The sequence below is a fragment of the Pleurodeles waltl genome, chromosome 2_1, assembly GCF_031143425.1.
Source record: "Pleurodeles waltl isolate 20211129_DDA chromosome 2_1, aPleWal1.hap1.20221129, whole genome shotgun sequence".
Classification (NCBI taxonomy): domain Eukaryota; kingdom Metazoa; phylum Chordata; class Amphibia; order Caudata; family Salamandridae; genus Pleurodeles; species Pleurodeles waltl.
The window spans coordinates 29,818,324-29,832,648 of record NC_090438.1 but is presented as its reverse complement, the minus strand read 5'-3'; the positions used below and the strand labels follow the sequence as shown (position 1 = coordinate 29,832,648).

Below are 14,325 nucleotides of genomic sequence, written 5' to 3'. Positions count from 1 at the left end.
TTTGTATGTTTACATGATCATATGCTCAAGTGGTCTGGGCTTTATTACGCTGCACTTTCACATATTGGAAGGGTCGTAGGAGTATAAACTTGAATAGTGAAGCTTGGATAGAGTAAAGAGCTTCAACGACTTGTCGGGGGTAGTAAGCGCTATATAAATACAATTACAATATAATATTTAACCCTCCTGGCCCACACTAATACTAGTGGCATACCACTCAGCTTTCGGGCAGTCTATTGTAATTCATATAGGCTGCAAAATAATTCCCTTGCACTGCTTGACATTGTCACACTCCCAAAAGGCTGTGGGTCAAGTCCAGTCCACACCATTACACCACCCATCAGTAACTGAACAGGCAAGCAATACCTGTTGCATGCTGCTGGCCAGTGGAGGATTATAATCTAGTCTCTGGTCCCAGCCAGATAGACACGAGGACTGCTTCTTGACGTCTTGCAATGGCAATCAGATATTAACAAAGTGCATCCCTGCAGACCTATCAACCGTTTCTCCCTCCAACCTATCCCTGCTCAGGACCATAAACTTCAACCAAAATTTCTCGGACTGAACAACCCAGGACAGTAACCAGCAAAGTAGACTATTGTTATAAAAATAGCATAAAATGACCTGCAGAACTGTTAAAACCTGCCAACATTTTGAAAACCATAACCTGGGGACTCTCTCACACATTTTTACTTCCACCAAACTGGCAAGAACTTTGGCCCATATAGTGATAACCACATCTTGGTGATCACCACATGACATTGAAATACTTCCCACATAGGGTGAAACTAAAGACAGTACACTTCCTACCACACACCATACACACTGCAGCATGCTACCCATGTAGGCAAGCTCTTCAGCTCCCCACATATGAGTAGCAAGTGTTATTCAAATGTTGTAGGACAATACAGTACTGTACAGTTACACAGGAACACAACTGTAGCAAGCTATAACTTTGGGATTGATAGGACCTTGAACGATGGTTCATTTGTTGATCAGTTCAACCTTCTCTTGCCTTCGGGACTGGGCCCTTCACAAAGTGTGTGAAGTCCAGCAGTACCCTGGCCCATTTGATACACAGAAAAGGTAAGTAGGAGGGCCCCTCCAGGCTTATGTTTGGGATTAAGCAGCCTCAACCTTCTGGCCTTTTGAAATCAGTACAGCAGCTCCTCGACCCGTGGTAGTTTTTGCTTATTCTGGTCAGCTGGGTTGGACTGACCTTGTGGCATTGGTAAGTCACTGTCCCTTGAGATCCCCAACTTCCAGCCGCCTGTGCCTTGTGCTTTCTTCCTCTGAATCAGTGTACATCCTCCCGACAGGTACAGTCCAACGTATGTAGATAAGTCTTCCTTCCCTTCCGAGGCAAGCATCAGAGGAAGTCCACAAACCAGGAGGAGGAATGGAGCCTGCACAGAAGTTCTACTTGTGGATCTGGCTTTGTTTCTTTTAGTGATATGTAAACATACTTGGGGTCACAGTCCAGGTGCCAAGAACAGGCTGAGGCGGCTACTACTTATCTTCCTCTAACTGCTCATGGAGCACAGCTGAAGCCAATATGCGAGGGGATGTGGTATAATGGCCTGATCTGCCGACTTCGGAGCTGGGGAACCAGGTGTGTGTGTGTTGGCGTTGGCTCAACATCCTGTGATTCTTGGCAAATCACTTAATCACCTCATGCCTACAATTCAGCGTCTTGAGACCCTCTCGAGTGATTTGCTGCACTTTACAAATCCTGAATTTGTTTATTTATTTAATCAGTCAGTAGCCCTGAGTTTCAAAAGGTCAAAGGCCCTTCCAATCCTGTGGGAGCCTTTTTCATCCTTTTGATTGCCGCAAATGAGAGATTCCTGCCCTAGTTTCTCTGAGACCAGTTTCAGCTGGCTCAGCTGTGATGTGTATTTCCACGCCTGGCTGTTATTTCAGGCAAGTTGGCCACAGTGCAGGAAACAAGGGAGGGATGGGGTGCACTCTTGCAGGGGTACACCTGTACTATTGCTGGACCCTTCGCCACCACTGGGACTTCAGTCTGCACACCTGAGGTGTTCGAGGTTTGCATCACCAGCACTTAGCACAAAGGAGACCACCACCTTGTGAAGCACATATACATGGAGTCCATTGGAGCTATTATCAAACAAACCCACTTACGAGAGGCATCTGGCATATGTGTTATAGACATGAAAAAAGGAAAGACCTCCGTTACCCAAGGCTGAGTGAAGCATTTCCTCACTCAGAGGCAGAGCTTAATTTGAGCTGGTGCTTTCCAGTGCTCAACACCAGCTCTTAATTGTCAACAGCGACACTACTTACAGCCTGTCACAAGGTGGCATTGTCTGGCTAATTTAGAGACGACCACAACAATAGTTAGTTATTCATTCAATATAGATTCAAAATGACTGTTCTCTCCCGCCGAAGCCATTCTTATTTCTCTGGGGCCTGGAATAGTCCGAATTGTCCCACTTTTGGGTGTGTGATAGTCAGTAGTTGTGTGATTACGATCATCGGCAGAGCTGGCGGGGCAGTGTGTGGTGCAAGCTGCAGGGCCTCCGAGGAGAACCATGGCACTTTTTTTTTAACAAATTAAGCACTGCTACAAATAAGAACGTCTGTGTCTGTGCACAACAGTCAACGCATAAACGAGGTTCTGTGGGCAGTCCTGTTCGATAATCACTAATGACCCAGAGACGTGGAAAGGTGCCTTCCTGTTTGTAAAAATCTTGCTATAAAGAGGTTCATAAATCAGTGCCTACGGTACAGCACCCAGTATAATCACATGCCAAGGCACTATTAACGCGCCTCCCCCCGATGAAACTATGGGTTACCTGCTTTGGCTGTCCCGGCGCGTAGCGGGTATTATCACTTAACGGCTGTAAACCTCAGAGAGTGGAACCTTAGAAGTACCTTAACATCATTATGAACAACTGTTTGGCCCTGTTTCCATGCTAAAATACAAGATACTAGTACAGAAATAGAAGCCAGAATCAGAAAGCGTCCGACACCTCTCTGCATCCACCAAATAATTTTATGGGCCCGCACCCTTCTGGTGGAACTCACTCCCTCAGTATCTGCGATGTGAAGAAAACATGGTCCCTTTTCATTGGGAAAAAAAACCTAAAACACTATCATTCAGTTCTCACCTCGGCTACTGCTCTTTCCCTCTCCTCCCTTCACCCTTCCTTTTCAGAAGATGACCAAACCAGCTTCATTGTAATCATTCTGTCTGAATATATATGAGCACACTGCATGAACTCTCAGTAAATGTAATGTGCTCGAACACCATTTGGGCTGAGTTGCCTCTATTTAAAATGTTTAAATATATTGAATAAATTAAGTAGGTTGGTTTCTTGGAATGGAGCGGACTGGCCTGAACGTCTTCGGAAAGCGTAGCCCTTAAAATTAATATCAGTGATCATTTATAGTCCAGTGGTTTCCGCTGCATGGGGGACTGTGACACCAAGAGGATTATCCATGTATATATATATCCACCCCTATTATTGTTTTGATCTGATCCAGTTTTTAACCCACGTAATCCACCTCAATTGTGCTGTTAGTGAATTGTTTTTTTGCTTCACTAATGACCGAGCTGAAAACACTCATGCACTGACAAAACTCTCTGGAATGCGCTCCTTAGTCCAAAGAAGACGTTTATTTTTTCACTATGCAAAGTTCCTAAAACAAGATTAGCATGCTGAAAGCACATGTTCAAAAAGGGTCACAGCAATGAAATGAAAGAATGTACAAATGATTCTCCACTGCAATATACACAGCAAATATATGTATCTATATTATAATGCAAAGCAAATAATGAATTAAAAAACATGCATCACCATGAGAAAAGGGCATCACTGCTTCATCTCCCTCCTATTCAGTATCAGATCGCCAGATCCCAGAATCGATCGAGGCGAGAGAGAGAGAGAGATCAATTATCCTCACAGGAAGGATGACACACACCAGCGTCCCGGATGTGCCTTAGATCTGCAAATACTCTCTGTCCCCGGTCGATCTGGTCTCGGCCTCTTATACTTTGAACAAACAAGAGAGGAAAAGTCTAGAACATCCCTCTGACTGTAGGAGTTTATTTATTAAAAAAATGCTGATTGCAATAGGCCAGCTTTGAAAATAACACGTCTGGACCTGGCCACAATCCCAAGTTGCCAATTCAAAATAAGACCGCCCCTGCCATCTGAGTACATTCTTATCAGCCTAAGCCCTTGGTGGGAAAAAAAAAAACGAAGAATAAAAACATGTGCACATTGTACAATGTGAAAAACTACTTGCACCTTTTAACGTGGCAATGGCTAATGCCAAAATAAAGTCAATAGGCAAAATGAAGCTGGTGGTCACTAATGTGACGGTGTAGTGCTAGGCTAAGTGCAACGTGGAATCAGTGGTCAAAACTCACATATCATTACAATTGTCTCTTCATATTCTCATCTGGATTAATAATGGAAAAACTTTCATTAAGCAGTCAGTAAGTGGACCAGGTTTGTACATGACATACCGTTTTGGGTGAATGAAAGTTCTTAATTGTGATGTTTTGTATCAAGGTGAAGTGACTCCATAAAGAGTATTTAAGAACGGTGGCACTGACGCAGAAGTAGAAACTTTCCTGGTAGTGACAGCGCCCCGGCCTGTGTGGAAGTAGTTGAAATCCATATTATTAGGAGGCAGTATCTGCTGGTATGTCTCGGCTGTGCTGTGAGGGTAGATGAGCCGACAGGAGCTTGGGTATGTGTGACAACTGAAGAACACCCCTGTAAATTCTGTACACGAGGAACATGCAAGTTGCTGTACTGCTGATATATTTTTTTAAATAATTCAGAACTGCAACATATTTTATTAACTTATTGCTGATAAGAGACATAGAGAATTTGGCATAGAAATTACCTTCGTGATGGAAACATTATTAGAGCAGTTTGTATAGTTTGGACCTTGTTTAATAATCTGACTTTGAATACTTTTGGGCTACGATTGTAACCACTGAATAACCATGCGCTACGTATAGGTTGTCTCATAATGTAGATTTTTTTATAGCGTGGAGGAGGTTGTTTTCATACTTACTCAGTTTGCGTATTTTGGCCTTGAATATCTATTTTACAACAGTCTCCATCAGATTAAACATTTTACTGACTGTTTTTTAAACTATGGTAAATTCTGATATTGTGCGAGCAGTGTGTACAGCACGGTGCTGTCTGCTTCAAAAATGATTTCATAGCTTACAATGGATTCCTTGTGTGATCTTGTGGACCGATTGCTGTTTGTCCAGCCCTAGCAGATTCTGATCTAATATTCACCCACTCTATTTCTAGAATTAACCGATAAAAATATAATCAGCAACACTGATATGAGGTTGTAAAGACGTGGTTTACTACTGTTGTTAACTAGTGTCCTCATTCCTTCTAGCCATCCAGCTTAGCGAGAGCGGCAGCGACTCTGATTTGGACTCTCGTGGGATGAGACACAAACAGCCCCACATGTTGCAGGAGAACACGCGCATGGGCATGGAGAATGACGAAAGCATGATGTCCTATGGAGGAGATGGAGGGGGTATCACACATGTGATTGAGGACAGTAACATCAGGCAAGTACTGTGACGTGGGCATGTACCAGGCTTCCCAAAGGGCACCGTCTCGTCTTTATTCCTGCAGTTAGTTTTCAGGTTCTCTTGTATCAGTCCTCATCTGCTAGCGTATACTGCACTAGGGACGGCACTCAGTTTTCAGCATAATGCCAACTCTGAGCTGTGCATCAATCTCTCACTGACGTTCTATCAGGACTTTTAATATTGGTCCTGGATCTCACTTAAACTTAAAGGCAGATGACAAAGATTATGCCATGAATTCGGTTTTCTTATGGCCCCTTAACAAAAAATAAACTGCTTGCACAGGTGCGGCTCTCTGTGCCTCCCTAAAAAGATGATCATCTCCTGATAAGATATCATTTGGTCCCATGTAAAGTAGCAGTGGCTTAAGAACTCTTGTTTTTTTTGTTGTTTTTTTTGCAGTTTGGTTTTTATAAACCTGCATTTGTAATGGAAATAGCAAAGCTATAGGTATCATCATGCAAAGCGAGTTTTATTACTGGAACGAGTGCTACTTGCTGTCAAGTTCTACCTGAATTACACTGTATGAGTCTTTAGAATGTATACTTTTGCGGTGTAAACGCCATGCTGTTTACTTTCAATAATCAATATGGCCGACAGAAGGCCAGACATGACGTCATAGAAAACATTCTGGTAAAAAACATATTCCATAAAGTTAACCTCAGTCTTCCCTCCCTGTTTTCCAGTCCTACAGCTACCGTCCCTGGGGTGAGGAAAGTTGGGACCTACGCTGCCCCCTGTGCAAACAACCATGTATTATTTTACCTCCAAACAGAGGATATTTAGAATAGAATTTTCTAATTTAAGTGCCTTTTAAAAAATATCTTACATGTCTATTTCCTCATTATCTCTTGTTGAACTATTATTCTTCAAAACTTAAAAAGAACAGAAAGCTTCTTAAGGGCTCTAAAAAACTGTGGCACATTGTAAGGCAGCTCAAGTCCATAGGTACTTCTAGAAATTAGGTTCAATAGTTGGAATTGTGCAGCTCCTCAATAACCTTGTTCTGCTCCAAAAGGGATGAACCAAAGCTGCACTTGGGTGCCTCCCCTTTGTCCCTATGGCAATTATTTCCTTTCTGTGCCTTCAACTACGGCCCAGAGCTCCACTCGCTTTTTTTGGCGGTTGACGAACACTTTCAAATTCTCTTTTTCCAGTATGGAATGAAATGATGTCCCCACTGAAGAATACAGAGTTCAAATTGTGCCCTGACTGACACAACCAGATTACAATGACGGACCGCGCAATATCTGGCGTTTGAGCGTGGGACACAACTCCAAAGTTTGCAGACAATGTGATCTCATGCACCCAAAGGTGATCTTGGACTGTGTAGCAAAGCTGGATGTCACTTAACACTGAAAGAAGTCATGAACCTTGCACAAGTCCCCGTCAAGAGCGTAGGCCCATTCCCGCTCTCGAGCTGTTCCCGCGACAGGTCTTCATCACAGTTGAAGTCATCTGGGTAGTCCAAATCTAATAAGAAGCAGAAGAGGTCAAAGTGGGACTTGACACCATCCTGCAACTCTCTGTCCAGAGAGCAGAGGGTGTCAAGGTGCCAACCGTTCTCACTCCTAATCCCCGATCGATGAGCCGATTCTACAACTGGTCCTGATACTCAGCAACTTGCCCCAGCCATCGGCAATGCCACAGCAGGTAAAGTCCTTTAAAGGGGCCATGATGTGTTTTTTTGGCACTCTTCTGACTCCCTTTGCCTCACCTTTGGGCCCCAGGGATCGAAAAGGTCCAACAGTCAGGTTATCGCGGGTGGGTTTGCCCTTGGTGCTATCTGAGTACCTCAGTCCAGCCTCGGTTTCCGCACAAACTCCAGTGCTGACTTACAATCTGGCTACAAGACCTGCGTGAGTTCCTTCTTCATCTACACCATCCCGATGTTGCTGCCGCGAAACTTGACCCTCTGTCTGACTCCCAGCCGAGTTTATCTCGACCGCACCATGACTCCATTCCAGTGCATCCGGCTCCTGTACGTCCCGACTCAGACAAAATGCTTCCTCTACTGCAAACCTTTCTCAGAGACTCCATCATCCTTTTGGCTCAGGTTCAGACTAAAGTTTGCCTCCACCTGACATTGATGATGGCGATGATGGGGACGTTTTAACCCCACGTTACGATGACAGTGGGTAAAAGAATTTGCAGGAGTCCAGTGAAATGGATTCTTACCCTGATACGCAGTAGATTTTGCCGCTCGACCCCAAGTGGAGGAGAGTTTTTCATTTTCTGTAGTGATTAGATGTGCAGCTGGGGATCTAGACCTACAAATGCCTACTGTAGAAGTCAAGACAGATGTCCTAACTGAGGTTTTGCACCCTGGGCCAGCCTCATCTGAACCCTTACTTCCATTTAATGAAGCCCTGTCTCACACCATTATGGGGCACTTGGGCTAAGCCTAGCTCTTGCCCACCAGTGCAGAAGCAAATGGCCAGATGTCATGGACTGATGTCTGGTGAGCCAGATCTTCATTCACAGCATCCGGTTCCTGAGAGTAGATGTCCAAGGTTCCACTAGCAAAGTAAATCTTAATGCTTTCCTTAAGTCACCTTCTGACAGGAAGTCAAAAAGGACTGAGGCGTTCAGGAAGCAAATGTTTCCTCTGCCTGCTTGGGATTGAGGTCAGTCATTACGGTGTGCCTCTTAGGCCGTTTTATGCATGTTCTCTAAGACACAGCCAGCAAGATCTTACCAAAAATCCTGGAAGATTTTCAGGCTTCTTTTGCCAAAACCATTCAGGACAGCCAGGATATAGCAAGGTATGTGATATGGGCTGGCCTGGATACTACAGATTGCTTTGGGCATGCACTGTGTGTTGCTTCGTTGACATGTATTGATGCAATCTACTTGCTTTTATGGAGATGCACAGGCATCCATTAGGAATTTTCCTTTCAGTGGGAGCTGACTCTGCCCTTCAACGCTTTAAGGAAAGCAGAGCCACAGCAAATTTCTTGGGCCCTGCTTGTCAATTTCCCCATCAGTTTTGCTCCTTCCCAAGTTACTCTGGAGGTCTGGTATATAGACAGTGCCAGCCTTTGCCAACCTTACAACAGCCTACCAAGTCCTTTTGTAGCCAAGGACGGGGATCAAGCTGACTTTGCACTGTTTACCAGGGACAGTGCTTCACTCAGACCCCCAACCGCGGGGTATCGAGATCCAAACCGCTTTAATGTTTTCTTCGCAGCACACAACCATCCTGCTGGAGGCAGAATCAGACATTTTGTTAGAGTAGTCCACCGCTCTGACAGAAGGGTGCTCCAGATCATCCCGCAGGGTTGTGCTCTCCCATTTCTCTCCAATCCCCCACAGCTTCCTCCCACAGCAGGGTGGCTTTCAGAAGAGCACCTGTCCCCTGTGTCTCAAGAGGTGCAGAGCTTACTCACTAGAGGGGCCATCAAGAGGATGCTGGCCGTGAAAGGAGGGAAAGGCTGTTACTGCCGTTATTTCCTTGTGGTGAAGAAAGACCGAGGCCTTCATCCTGTTTTAGATCTTCATCTTTTGACTGCCTTCTTGTGGAAGGACACATTCAATGATCACATTGGCCCAAGTTCCCTCTGTCCGGGATCCTGGTGACTGGATGCTTGCCTTGGACTTGCAGGACACGTATTTTCATGTCCTACAGTCCCACATGCGTTACCTATGGCCCAAGGTAGGCCAGGAGCATTTTCAATTTGCCGTCCTCACCTTCAGCCCTACCAGCAGCCCTTGGGTGTTCATGAAAGTTGCGGTGGTGCTTATCGTCCATTTTCCTAGGTCAGGGATACCAGCTTTCCACTACTTCTAAGATGGTCTGTTCAAGCCAGAGTCGCCACAGTCTGTCATAGACCACCTCCGGATGACTGCTAACCTCCTAACGTCTTTGGGGTTCTCAAATAAAGAGCCTAAGTCGCACCTTACTTCTTCAAGGAGTATTCTTTTATGGGGCTCTTCAGGATTCAGTGCACTTCTGGGCCTTTCCTTCCTTGCAATGAGCCCAGGAGATTCAGCCTGTGATCCTGATATTTTATCTGCGGACCTTGATCTTGGTTAGAGCAACTTTGAATCTTCTTGGCCTGCTGGCCTCAGGCATCCTGCTTGTCCACCTTTCCCAGGTGGCATATGTGGGCTCTGCAATTGAATCTTAAGTCTCGGTGGGCATAGCACCAAGGAAACCTGTCAGATATCTTCCAGGTTTCAGAGGAGACTGCACAAGACCTACGGGGGTGTCTGGTCAACGCAGCCTGACCTGCATCATACTCCTAGGGTGCTGCAACATGAAGGCGGAATGGTCTCCTGCGTCCTGTGCCAATAGGCTCTGCACATCTAAAGTTAACTGGAATGTCAAAGCATCTATTTTTGATTGTAAACCACTTGGCGGGCTCTTTAAACATCAAGCTGATGAGCTCAGCTAGTGATGCCCGGCGGACCTCGAAGGGTAGTTGCATCCAAAGGTGGCTCAAGACATCTCCCGACCATCATGAACGTACATTGGCAAAACTTCTGCGCATTGGTGTTCCCAAGAACACCCTCTCTAGAAAACTCACTCAGGTTGCACTGCTGCACGGGACCTGTGTATGGTTTCTGCCTCTTCTGCCCTGAGTACTATCGAAGATCAGGAATGACTGTGTCCACGTCATCCCAGTGCCTCTGGCCTAGATCATGAGTGTGTGGTTCCTACACTTTGACGCATCAGCATCTGTCCCCAGATCAGACTGCTGCTCTAGGAGGAACATCTGCCAGCAGCAGTTCAGGATTCTGCATCCGAACCTGCTTAATCTACAGCTCTAAGCAGGGAGGTTGAACAGCAGCACTTGACTGTGTTCGATCTACCTCCTGAGGTTGTGAATGTCGTCTTCACCGCACAGCGACCCTCTATAAAGGCTATCTACGCTGGGCAGTGGGACAAATCTGGAGCCTAGTGTCCACAACACAGGCCTCTTACAAGCCTTACTGTTGCATGCTTTGTTGCTTGTTTTATTTTTGCTCCAGCAAGATCTTGCAGTGGGCATTGTTAATTGTTATTTGTCACCCCCTTTTATATTTTGCTTTTGCAGGAGTAACTGTCCCTATTGAAAACATCTGTTGTAATGTGGTTTATTAAAGGTTTAACATACATGTTTCCTCCCAGACCGTTTGTGATGCTGCATTGGGATCTTAGTTTGGTCCTGACGTTCCTCATATGCACCGTTAGAACGAATGTGCAGCTGCTCGTTGTGTCTCTGCTGTCTCTCCACCCCATCTTCCTCATTGTGATCACTTCACCTTGTCGCGTGAGGGAGCTCCAGGTTCCATTGATGCAGCCGCCCTGCTCCACTTTTTTCCAGACGATGATGATTGATGATGATGATGATGATGATGATTGATGATGATGATGATGACGATGACGACGACGACGACGACAACCATGGTGGTCGTATTGCCTAAGGTTGGGCGCGCACTTTTTGATGTTCGCCAATCCATCACCCTCCCAACATTCTTTGCCCTGCTTCACCCCTAGAAAGAGGAGGAGACTCCGTCAACTGGACCCCAAAAGAGCCTTGAGCTTTTACATCAATTGCATCCAAGATCATCAGGTGGGAGAGCAGGTTCTCTGGGTCTAAGATAGATAAGGTGATGCAGAAAAGGACTCTGTGGAGGTTGAGAGTTCTCTGCACTAACATTTGCTATGCATTGACCAAGAGGCGGAATCCAGAAGGACTGAGCTCTCATTCCACCTGGTCCAAGAATGCTACCACTGCATTGGCACATGAAGTGCCTGTTCTTGATATTCTCCAGGCCCAACATGGGTGTCAGTGCACATATTCACAAAGTGCTACTGTCCTGACAGCCAGGACCAATGGGAAGGGTAATTTGTCTGTTTGGTCGTGCAGGACTTTTTGGTCTGAGCCCACTCCACAGACCCTACACCTTGGAAGGTAATGCTTTGATATTCATTCTAACTGGTGAGGAATCTGCAGTTAGAAGTATCCATCAGAATAACAAGTTACTTACCTTCAGTAATACTCCTTCTGGTGGATACTCTATCTGACCGCAGATTCTTTTTACCCCAAAAGTGTTTCCAAATTAGAGATCTGTGAACTGGTACCTCCCGTTGTTTTGTGCACCGTGTTGTAGGGTGTGGAGAGAGTCAGTAAGAAACTGACGGCACATGGTAGCCTGCATGTGGCTCCTCTCTGTCACTTAAGGGGTAAAACGAGGTCAACATGGAGTGGCACATGGGATCACTGCTGTGAAAACATCTGGATCCAGTCTGGCATCTGGGGAATATTCTGACATTGAGGAATATGCGGTTAGATAGAGTATCCACTAGAAATAGTGTCACCAAAGGTAAGGTATATTACTTTTTTGTACTCAGAATTATCACCAAGTGGAGGGGGCAACCTATGCATCTTTCACATATGTTTGGAATTAAATGAAAGACCCCTTTGTACTCTCATTAACCTCTGGTGTTTTCTCTTGGTCACAAGTGGGTCCTCCCCCTTTGGTCTCTCATGGCACTGTCTCCTGTGGATCTCTCCATGTTCCTCCATTGATGCTTCTAGCTCCCCTCCCCCCCACTACTCTCCTCCACCCCCCAGTTTCTTGCTCAACCTCTTCTTCTCCAACGGTGCCTCTTCATCATCTGCCCTGGATCTTTCATCCTCAGCTTCGGATGGCTCTCGCATCAATCTCCTCAGTGCATTTTCGATGCTGCCTTCCACCTTGGTCTCTGCTGTTGCCTTCCCACTTGAGCACTCCTGTTTCCTCCTCTCATTGGTCTTCAGTGGCAGTCTCCATTGATACCAAGTAGATGTTTTCTTGTGTCTCCTGTGGTGCTGCTCCCCTTGGTCTCACCTGGCTGCACCTTTTCTGTTTTGTGTTCCTCCTTTTCAGTCTTCCATGGTCTTTATCTCCATCTTTTTTGGGATGCCTTCTCCTTTCTGCCTCCAGTGAGTCTTCCCTCTCCATCTCCTGTAATGCCCCACACCTACTGGTTTCCTGTGATGTCACCACCTCTGCCTCCCCCTGTTCTTCTCTGAGGTCTCCCTCCTCCCCCTTGGTCTAAATATAAGTCCTTCCCCATCAGTCTTTTGTGGTGCCCTCCCCTTTGATCTCCCTGACGCCTCCCCACCTTCAGTCTCCAGTCCTTTCTACCCTGCTAAACCTTCAGTGATGACTTCCCATTTTAAATCTTGTGTCGTTTTTTTTTCTCCTCTGTCTCCCCTGGTGCCTTTTTCCTCTCAGAATTCCTTTGCGCATTTTACCTTTGTTTTCCAAAAATATCTTAACCCTTTTCAATCTCCAGTTATTCTCTCTTTTTAAATCTCCTGTGATACCCACCATTTTAGTCTCCCATCGCGTCTGCCTCCTTTGGTCTCCTGCGGTGATTCTTTCCCCTTCTGTCTTCTGTAGTCTGGTCCCTGCTTTGCTCTGCTCCTGCAGTGCTGGCTCATTCCCACTTCTGCAGCTCAAGGGCACACAAACCTTACCTACACATTCTCATCAGAGCAATCCACTCTGGGCCGTCAGTGCTGTATTTCTCTCACTGGGTAATGCAGCAGGCCCCACCTGCTGTAGCACAGCAGCTTGTCATGGAGTGCTGCTGTTAAGCCTCACCACGTTCACAACATTACTTTTAGTATTTGTATTGTTGCATTAATTTCTCTGAAGTAATTGACAGCGCAGCTTGCAACCTGGTAGCATTTTCCAATGTAGGCCCTCGAGTGAGTAGATAAAGTTCCATACGTGCAGCAACTCCTGTTGGCGCACATATTGGAATTGAGAGTTTGTGTTAAAAGCTCATCATCCGGATACATTTCAGCAGAATAAGCCTGCTGATATTTATTGGCGGAAAGTGCTGTTTGGATTTTGATGTGGTAAGGACGAAAGCCTTATAAATGCCAAACAGCTTGGTGTTGGTTTTATCAGGTGCAACGATTGTTGCAAATGGTAATGGCCAACGTGTAAGGAGGAAACATGGTGCAGTGCTCGCTTGGCTCTGCCTCCCAGTGCACTCCCTGGGGGCAGGTTGGCCAGACCAATCCGCAACGAACATCCTCAGATGGCATCAAGTGGCACGAAGGTAGCCCTGCCACAAGTAAGAGGACCCGGCCACCGATATAAGGGTCTTTACCAGCTCATGCCCGGAGCTCTAAGACGTTCTCTGCTCTTGGTCCTCAGATGACACTGGGTACCATGCAGACTTTCCGAAACATCTTTGTGTCCACCCAGTGAGCCATACTCTGAGGAAATAACACAGCAGGCGCTAGCAGGGCCAATGCAAGTTGCATTGCTGACACCTATTAATAATAATTTGGGAACGTGACTCTACCATAGTTGGTTTAAGGTGCTCCCTGACCACATCCAGTACCATCTTCACAGCGACAAGGTCAGTCAGCTGCATTAAAATTGACAACTCATCGACAGAACGCTGATTCCTTTTTTGCCGAATTGAAGGATACTGCAGTTTTATCGAGGGTGGGTGGGCTACTTGGACCCACAGGTTCTTACGATGGTCCCAGAGGGTCTGTGATGATACTTAAAAGGACCCGATTTTGTGGTAACTTGAAGATGAAATAAGAGAGGTTACGAAACAGAGCTTGCAATGGTTGTTATAGAACCATATTCTACATTAAACAGCCCTGAAGAAGTACTAGGAAGGGACGAAACGCATTGGCTGTGGGGAAAGGGAAGAATAATTTTCTAAAAGAAGAATACGAATAAATACATTTCTGCCTCAAAACTAATGAATGATGCTGAGC

At 45.8% G+C, this 14,325-nt stretch overlaps 1 protein-coding gene across 2 annotated transcripts in view; it reads left to right on the top strand.

Moving 5' to 3' along the window:
- Positions 1 to 14,325, top strand: part of TAF1 (TATA-box binding protein associated factor 1) — a 290,896-nt gene that overhangs the window by 270,115 nt on the left and 6,456 nt on the right. For both annotated transcript variants that reach the window (XM_069209109.1, XM_069209102.1), the window contains exon 39: positions 5,401 to 5,578. In XM_069209109.1, coding sequence (XP_069065210.1) covers positions 5,401 to 5,578 — 178 coding nt within the window. The remainder of the gene's footprint in view (positions 1 to 5,400; positions 5,579 to 14,325) is intronic.